The 10,034-nt window shown below is 39.8% G+C and overlaps 1 protein-coding gene across 1 annotated transcript; it reads right to left on the bottom strand.

The window, feature by feature from the left end:
* Window positions 1–4,641: 4,641 nt before the first annotated feature.
* On the bottom strand, window positions 4,642–9,350 carry metap1d (methionyl aminopeptidase type 1D (mitochondrial)). Its single transcript, XM_056390801.1, has 10 exons — window positions 9,307–9,350; window positions 8,247–8,407; window positions 7,237–7,386; window positions 7,013–7,161; window positions 6,649–6,691; window positions 6,356–6,519; window positions 6,134–6,231; window positions 5,566–5,613; window positions 5,405–5,483; window positions 4,642–5,063 (listed from the first exon to the last, which is right to left on the bottom strand). Exons 1-10 carry the CDS (start codon window positions 9,344–9,346, stop codon window positions 4,979–4,981), a joined length of 1,017 nt encoding a protein of 338 aa, XP_056246776.1. The 5' UTR covers window positions 9,347–9,350; the 3' UTR covers window positions 4,642–4,978.
* Window positions 9,351–10,034: the final 684 nt, after the last annotated feature.

Here is a 10,034-nt window from a genome sequence, read left to right on the forward strand (position 1 = left end):
CCCAGTAATCAGTGTCACCTGTTCCAGGTGATTCTTGGTATCATATTATCGGTCATATTTTCTCTCACTGGGTCCAATCATATTCTCATACAGCACAAGATCAAATTTATTTTAGTCATGCTGGCAGCCTGGCTTGGTCAGTCAGTCAGTCCACTGCTCTGATTCAGACCAAAATATATCAACAACTACTTAATATATTGCCATAAGATTTTGTACAGACACTCATGGTGCCCAGAGGATAAATCCTGATGACTTTTGTGATACTATGACTTTTCCCATAGCACCACAAGCAGGTAAACGTTTTCAGTTATCCTGTGAAATATTTCAGCAACTCTTCGATGGATTGGAACACTTTTAATAACACACATTCATGGTTCCCTGGGATTTCATCTGAATAACTTTGATGATCCCATGATTCTTCCTCCAGGGCCAACGTGAAGTTCAGACCTGTGGTTGTGTGCAGAATATCAAACAACCATTGGATAGGTTGGCAGGAAATCTGGTACAGCCATTCATGCCCCTGTCAGAAATTAACTGTAATTGGTGACCCCTTCCCTTTTCACATGATGTAGAGTGCAGTCGTTTTTAAAGCAACCTCTCTGCTGTTTTCCTTATTTCCACTTTCCTATGGTATCATGATGAAGAAACCCCCACAGCCTGTAGCTACACGTCCCGCTACAGTGAATGTTCAGTTCCAAGTACCAATCTCAGCTGTTTTTGTTTGGCCCTCAGGTGTTTTCACAGAGAGGGTTACTCAGTCAGATTCAGTACATGCCACCTGGGCATGAGTGTGTGAGACAGATCTGCCTCCACAAGTCCGAAAATGAGACAACACTTTGTTAAGGCCACGGTCCCACGGGTCACCAAGGAAACCAAGAATTCCTGTGGTGCTCCTCAGTAAAGTTCCCAGGTAAGTGCGATATATCACAGGTTCACTCTCACACACATGCAGTGATGTAGGTACGCTCACCTGGAATGCAAGATTGTGGGAGAAACATATTAATCTATTTATCCAGTAGTTAGACCACCTTAACATGGTGGACAGCAAATATGTTAAAACACACACACACACACACACACACACACACACACACACACACACACACACACACACACACACACACACACACACACACACACACACACACACACACACACACACACACACACACACACACACACGGGTGGACTGGAATTTATAATGCAGAAATGAACATGATGTGACTGTATCCTCAACTTTAATATGTCTACAGAAATGTGTGTGAGGGTAATGTCTGTAGTTTGGGTGATAAAATTAGAAGACCAAATTGAAAGCAGTCCAAAACAGTCCATACTTGAGTCAATGTTAAATGACTTTAAAAGTAGAAAATGTTTAGAAATTGTTGAGCAGCTCGTGTGCATTTAAATGCTCAATGATAGACAAGATTGGCTGATGGTGGTTGATTTTGGAGAAAGCCTGAATAAAGCTGGGAAATATTTGGCTCTTTACAAGGATGAACTTCTCATGACTTACATTATAACCATTTAAACCAGTGGTCCCCAAACTAAGGCCCGCGGGCCGGATACAGCCCGCCCCCACATTTGGCCCGGCCCCCTGAACTATTATTATTTATTTCATTAATAGTGTTATTATTTATTTCCTGACTTTTTTTTCTGTGAAGAACCCGGAAAGGGTTATTTGGTTATGTGTGGCTTTCTAGAAAACAATACATTTTTACGTTTAGGCACCCCTGCGATCGTCACACTTTTTCTGTTACAAACTGAACCCGGCCCCCCATCAGAGAAGGGAAAAGTTATGTGGCCCTCACAGGAAAAAGTTTGGGGACCCCTGATTTAAACGAATCATGTTGTTATAAGAGCTAAAATAAAAAAAGGAAAATATGAAAGTAGGTTTTGGTATACTGTACATAGTATCTTATGATAATATATTCTAAACATACAGTGACAAATATTGTGTTCATTTGGCCGCTCAGGCAAGATGATAGCTTAACAGCTAATTAGCTGTTAACCTAGCATCTAACTACCTAGCATGCTAGTTGTCATTAGGCTGAATGGTTATAGGTTTAGCATCATGCTGCCAGTGACAGCTACAATCTTGTTAGTTTAACACATTGTTAGGAAGCTGGTATCAATCTGGTCATTGCTTGGTGAAAGAAGAGTTAATGGTACATTAGGTCAGGACTAGAGCATGGACCATAGATGATAGATCATGAATTTCCCCTAAGAGATAAATAAAGTATCTATCATCCATCTGTCTATGTATAGTGTTGCAATATGTAGTGACAGCTTGATACTGCATACCGATACATTGCAGGGCCTAGTGATAGGTTAAAACATCAATTAACATCAATACTGGACTTCCATAGGAATGTTAACCCAATTTCTGGCACATTTTATTGTGTATTAAGAATTGATATTTTGAAATTATTTAGGCTACTATTACATGAAATTATTCAGGAAAAATGAGTATTGCATGTTGCGTACTTGTAGTAGTTAAAATGTTTCAGTTTCAGAAGGCAAGACAGTTTTTGACATAGACAAGATATTTTTGATGGTAATCCTTGAAATGGCATGTATGTGCACAAGAATTTAGCAACCAATTATCCCACAGAGTAGGCTGCACTAAATTTGAATAAAACACTTCTTGGGCTCATTCAAATGTGAATCTGGTGAAGAATACATGAATATCGTTGGAAAAAAGAATTACTGTCAGAAAAACCTTTTGGGCAAAAAATGAAGCCTAGAGTTCTTTATAAATGGCCACATGATGGCACTATTTGAACCACAAAACCTAATATGTTCTCCCATGGCTCATGGCCTGGCTTTTCATCAGATTTCACTGGAATAGATTTTAAGATACTGCGCTGACTGAATTCCATAGAGGATCCTTAACATAAAGAGGCGAGGAGTCACAGGAGAACTGCAGAGCGGCAGGAGAGAGAGCAGGAATGAGTCCCAACATGCAGGAAAAGAATGAGAGGCAAGAGAGAGAATTCATGACCACAATCCAACACCTCACCCCGCCACTCCCTGCTCCTCCCTAAATCCTAGCCTCTAACCCGCCACTACTCCCCCTAATAACTGCCTTGTGCTCTTTTCCTTCACTTTCTCTCCTTCCTGCTGGCAAACCTCTGAATATTTTTTTTATTATTTTATGGCATGTAAATGAGGTTAATGAATCATATTCTGGTGGGAGGCCATTAAGATATGTTTACACAACATTTGTCCTGATTCACAGGAAGCTTACACTCCTTCACCCACACACACACAGATACACATACCATCCGGCACTAACATCAATTTGCAAGGGCTGTGTTGCTTCAATAACTAACCTAAGCTACAATAAAGAAAGGGCGCTTCAGTTCAATGTCTCTCTTTACCATTTTAAATTCAGATTTTGTCCCTCAAGTTGAATAAAAGCTGAATAAATGCACATTTATTTAATCTTCATCATTATTTGTCTCGCGTCAAATAAAATTAAAAAATGTGAATCATTTCCTGGCTGGTCATGATCAGACTCCAGATTAGCTGACCCACCTTTATTTGTCTACTCCATCCTGACCCACCCACAAACTGGCCCTGGCAAGAGCACAGACACACACAGACACACATACAGGCTTCGACACATGCACACCCTCAGAGTACATTGGCAGGAAGTGAAGACACACCCTCCAGCAGGCTGAAATCCAATTTCTCCTCCTATGTTTTTTTTCTCTGAAGCATCTTCACTTCAGCATACCCTCCTCAGATACAGTCACATTGAAAAGTATCAATATTATAACATCAAACTTATCCACAGCGTTTAATCACTCACATACTGCAGATTGCAACCCAACCTCTATGAAACGAAACAATAGTAAGAAATGTGAGAAGAATGGTTAAAAGCCCTGTGTGATTTTCAATGATCTCATGTGCTCTTATAAGTTTTCTTTACTAAATCTACCCGCAGACAAAAGATATAGACAGTAGAGAGAAAAGTGTTAAAAAAACAAAAGTATGTTATGCCTGGAATTTACAGCACTCAGAAGCACTGTTGGCCTCTACCTGTCTTACCTTCAACATGTTTGTTGTTAAAGTGTACATTGAACCGATCTCTCATAGTGAGACGTCACGCTGTCCAGTCTCCCCGGCCATTAATCATCAACACCTGGTTTAGATTAATGAAAGAGTGCAGACTTTGACAACAAGAGACAGACTTAAACATGCTGAGACGTAGAGTTGTGTGCTCCCTCATGGTTATGCACCACAAACAAATTGTAGGCTGCTTCCCGTCAGAGTGAATGAATAGCAGGATGTGAAGCCTTTGCTGACTACAACATGCTCAACGTTCGATTTCATTAAGCATGTGCTGCCATCTACTGGCTATACTTGACTTTACAGTCAGCCACTTAACCAAGAGGCAGAGTTCCAAATATCCAAAATGTCTTATGACCACATGAACATTACTCCCACTGAGTGTGTATTCAGGGCGGCAGCTAACACCATGTAATGTTTTTGGGAATTTGAGGGGTGAAGAGAGGATTACATTCTTAAGTTAGGCAATTATTACACATGTTGGAATAATTCAAACATAATTGAGACTGAATATTTTTTAGTTTAGACAAAAATTTAATTCAAATAAAACGGTAAAATAATAACAAAAAAATTTAAGGACAGTTTAATTGAGTCGTAAAATGTCATTTTATTTGATAATCTGAAAAATTTTACTGTGTTTGCTTGGGGATTAGTCTTAGGTGGATAGGTCCGCAGTCATGACTTCTGATGTGACTCCCATGTAACTAATACAGTACAATTGTCCCTTGCTTGTCACAGGTCACATTTAAGTGCTGTCTTTAAAAAAGGTTAAACTAGTAAGGTGCTAATGGGCTAACAAAAGATCAGGGAGGTGTAAAAATGTCTTGTAAGAAAAGGTAGTTTACATCAACTGTTAGAAACAGATTTCTAACAGCTGGTGTAGCGGTCAGCAGTTTCCTTCAGGTCACAGATTGCTCTCTTCTGGCAATTTGGTGAGAATATCCACCCCGTCAGACGTGATGACCACCGTGTGTTCAAACTGAGCCGACCTGCATGAATGTCAATTAGAAAACATACAATGCACATTTAAGATTTTAAGGGAAAAGTTCAACATTTGGGGAAATGCTGGTGGTCTTGTGCCGGTAGGGAACTGGAGGTACACAGCAATTAGCTTAGCTTAGCATAAAGACTGGAATCAACTTGCCTGGCTCTTTGCAGAGTTTAAAAAATAGGCCAACCAGTATGTCTAAAGCTCACTAATTCACGTTTTACAGGCTTCCATAGCTTTTACATGCCCTAATGATGCCAGCTGGGAAAGTATTTAAAAGTGATTTGCTACATGACAGCTGCAAACACACAGCCAAGAAATTATTGTTTGTCCCCCACCTACCTTTTATCATCTGCAGACACCGCAGTCCACTTGTCCTTCAGGATTCTGAACTCTGGAGACCCCTCCATCAGTATGGGCTCTACAAAACACACAACATCAGCTCCACACTCATACACAGTGCCATCTTTACATGCACATAAAAATGATAAAGTGTAACTCACCTATTGTGAAAGCCATCCCTTCATCCATGGTCATGTCATTGTCATTAGCTGAAAAAGAAGATAATGGAATGAAAAAGACCATTTGGCAACATGAGTAATTTATTTCAGCTATTAATTTTATTGTTTCTATATTTCTCCTTATTTTCCCATTTCAGTTCTTGATATCTTTGTCCTGACTTTGTATGTAAATCAACACTTCTTGATCCTAGGTCTTCTGAGATCTCTTTAGCAACATATGGTTCATTCACTTATGGTGCATGTTTTTAATTCAAAGTAGCTCTATCTGGACTCCGGGTACTCCTGACGCCAATGAGCTTTTTTCTAATTGCCATTAGCTGACGGGCTCACTCTCTTTTTTCAACATACACTGTAAATATTTTAATGATTTTTTTCAATATGGACAAGAAAAATATAATGATTTGTGTGTGATTAGTTAAAATAGACCATGAGCAGATGGCAACAGGCAGGTTTATGAGGAGAGGAGGGTTTGGTGAATCAGACTTGGAACACTTGAGCAAAACTCAATGAAAAACATTAGAGATTTAGGACAAGAATGAAAAATACTTACCATGGTGCCAGATCTCAGGATGGCAGTGAAAGTGGGAGCCTATTCCATGTCCGATGAAATAAGGACATACTTGGAAGCCACTGGCACGGGCTATTTCACTGCCAGCAGTACAAAAAAGTCATCAATAGTTGTCAAAAAGAAATGAAGTAATGTGATTATATGGTACATATACTGTATATTTTATGTGTCTTTTCATTCTGTGTATATTTTGTGTGTGTGTACCTAATAGTATTTCCTATAACACCGAGCTGTGCACCCGGCTTGCAGGCAGCAATGGCCTCATCTCGGCAATGCCTGGCGGTCTCCACCAATCGCCGCCCAGCCTCATCCACCTGGCCAATCAGGAAGGTTTCTGAGGTATCACCATGGTAACCATCCAAATACACCTATCAGGAATAGGGACATGTCAGTGACGGGACCAGTGTATCTCTGACTGATCGTATGTTGGTGGATTTGTGTGTGTGTGTGTGTGTGTGTGTGTGTGTGTGTGTGTGTTTGCTAAGGCATCAACTTACAGTTACATCAATGTTGATGATATCTCCATCTTGAAGTTGCCGACTGCAGGAAACAGCCATATAAAAAGATGAATGATGAATACAGTGAACCCCTTGCAACTGTTGCATTATAATACAGTCAATACTGCACATCAACATAAAATACCTCAACTTCTCAACCATATTCATCAACCAGCCTTTCTATATAAAGTCCAACATCTAAACCAACATTCATTAAAATATGGGTAAAATGCGTTTAACATATGTAATAAATCATTTTCTCAGTGGCTGTGTTTACTTTCTCATTGGCGCTGGAATCTAATTTTGGAAAGAAATAAATGTAAAGAGAAAAAAGCATCCAAATATTGAGAGTGAATGTTTTTACCTGTCAGGTATGCCATGACAGACCACGTTGTTGACAGATGTACAGACCGACTTGGGGAAACCCCCGTATCTGAGAGGGGATGGGTATGCGTTGTGTTTGATTGTCTCCTGGTGCACAATGAAGTCTATTTCATCTGTTGTCATACCAACCTGGAAGTCACAGGTCATAACTGTTATTCCATGACACAGAAACACAAACAATATTTGTAGTGATTAGGTGCTTACCTTCAGACTGTGTGAAGCTAGTAGAAGTACATGTCTGGCTAACTGACATGCTCGGGCTAGGCCTTCGATCTGCTCTTGGTTTTTGATCTCTATGTAGTCCGGCCACTCTGGGACCAGTCCAGTGCCTACATAGTCAGGTCGCACAATGTGCTACAGTCAGGGAGGTACAGGAAGGACGGGATGTGAGGGTTGGGTCATATTATTTTCACAGTTCCATACAAAACTATTGAATTATTCAACAATAGACACCAAACTACATTAGAACAGGATGAAATTCAAACACTGAAAGGAGTTTCAACCAATTCAAATGACTCTGGTCATGCCAGTTTATTTTCTACCTTATCTTTTGCCCATTTGATACAATATTATGGTTAATGCTGACTGAAATTTTAAGTGTGTAGCCCTCAACTGAGTGCAACAGTCAAGATTGGAAGAATGAAGTCACTGAACAATGTTTTAAAGTTTTCCTTCAACAAAAGCATTATTATAAACGGGTATAATGAGGGAGATTTAACTTGATGAGGACCTGTGACAGAAATCAATATACGTATCTCTTCCAATGACGGTTTGTAATGCCATCATAATTTACCACAGTGTTCATTTTCAGTTTACTGGAAAGTACTAATAATTCTGAAGTTCACTGAAAATGCTTATCCAGCCTGAATGCATATGTAAGCATATATCAGATCTTAACTGTACTGAGTCTATTGCACCCTCCACACCTTCTGCATCTCATTTTTACAGCCTGAAAACTCTCACACAGACATCAGCATGTACCCAACAGCTACACCTTTGTTGCATTGAGTAATCTAGGTATCATTTTTTGCAGGACTCTATTATTAAAATTCTCCACAGTTAAAGACATACAGTTTCAACAATTACAAAAGTAAGAAAAATGATGGTAAAACTTCCAGCTAGAGGTCACTCTTGAGTAAAATTGTTATATTCTGACCTATCCAACCAGAATGCTTCTTAGGACTGTGGGGTTATGGGAACATTAGGTCCTGTACCTTGGGTACTGCATAGGCAGGCCTAACTGTAGCTGGACGAACTACATTGTGAGAACTTTTCCACTTCCTCCAGAAGAAGCAGCGACGTTGCTGACACAGTAGGGCTGTTGGGAGACCACAACTTCTTAGACAACACACTCTCCGCAGGAAACCACCCAGTCCTGTAGAAAAGGAAAGCAGCACAATGAAGCGGAGAGCGCTCTCTATTACAAAGCATTTCTGCTAAGAATAAACAGTACAGAGGCAGCTCTTTCTTCTTGGTCAACAGTGAAACAATGATTGAAAACAATGTGTACTTTTTTTTAAATATCATGTATTCTGTGAGATACATCAAAGATCACTGATTTTTAAAACAGCTTGGACATACATTCAAGCACAAGCTGCCACCAAGAAGAGCACAGTTTGGGCAACAGGGCCAGCTGTCAGTCACTAGCAGTATTTTTGTGGTAACTATATGACTACTATGGGGATATGGTAAAGGCTGAATTTTGCCTCTGTGCGGAGCTGTTGTGTTACAGGGTTAATAGTTATGTCAGAGGAATTACATGCCACACAACATGTAATATGGATAACAAATACTGGTGTTTACCGTGGCAAAAAACAGTGCAAACACTGCACCAGCATTTCTATTCAATGAGTTCTGCATGTCAGTGTTTGAGACATTTTACACACTAAACACAGTGTTTTCAATGTCTTGCAAAGTGAAGACCAAACAGGCCTCTTTGGTAAAACAAATTGTGTATCTGGCATAAACTGAACAATTAGCAAATATAACCACCATCAACACAATATAAAGCTAAGAGTAGGGTTGTAGTATTGAGGTTCTAGCATTTTGCCCCCCTCATGTATAGAGACACCTCTCGGTTGTAGGTAGCTGCACCTAGCATGCTGATATCAGTTGACAAAAAACCTCACCCATTACTTTCAAACTGCTGCCATGTTTCAGCGTGTTTGTGACGTGCACTTTCTTTTTACTTTATACAGGGACTCGGACGGTCCGAGCAGCTGCTAATACGACCCGGCTGCTTGGGTATAGAAACAGTATTAGCTCAGTGCCTACCTTGTCTCGTCGCAAGTCCTGCAGCACTGTGCGCCGCCATGGATTGTTATTAGTGGTCACGTGGTGCGGGAGTCACGTGACGCATGACACATAGCGACCACACAAATTGAAAAAAAATGTAAACCTGTAGTTTTTATTTCATTTTTTTAGTCAGTCTTTTTATTTTCCCTCATTTGTGTCGTCTTGATACCGATTTATTTTGATACGTTTTTTTACTCTTATGTTCCTTTTATGTTGTTTTATGTTCTTTTTTGTCCTTGTTCAGCTGTACTTTTTTGTGATGATTTTCCTGTATTTGAGTAATAAGACTGTGGAAATTACAAATACATTTGGTTTATTACACTGAAAGTATGTTGGTTATGTGGAGGAAACTGGCTGGTGCGTTTATTTTGGCAACAACAATGTTAATTATTAAGAATGTTAAGTATTAATCCTATCTATATTGATGGTAGCCTATACAGAAACGACATGTGGGCTATATTAATTGTACAATCCAGTCAGTAATGGAGCTTCCATCCAGCAGATATTATAAGTAGGCCTATTCAAAGATTTGTCTTCAGGGGCTGATTTGCAGCGGTTGCTGGACAAATGTTTTTTTGGTCTGTCCTCTGCTATTTTGTCGTAGGGCGTGTTAACAAAATGGCCTCCTGCAGTGTTTACAACTGCTACAGGTTCTGGATAAGCAGTAGTCTTTGTGTTGGCCTCTGATACTTTGGTGATAAAAATTG

Source organism: Seriola aureovittata, chromosome 12 (genome assembly GCF_021018895.1).
Source record: "Seriola aureovittata isolate HTS-2021-v1 ecotype China chromosome 12, ASM2101889v1, whole genome shotgun sequence".
In the NCBI taxonomy this organism is placed as follows: Eukaryota; Metazoa; Chordata; class Actinopteri; order Carangiformes; family Carangidae; genus Seriola; species Seriola aureovittata.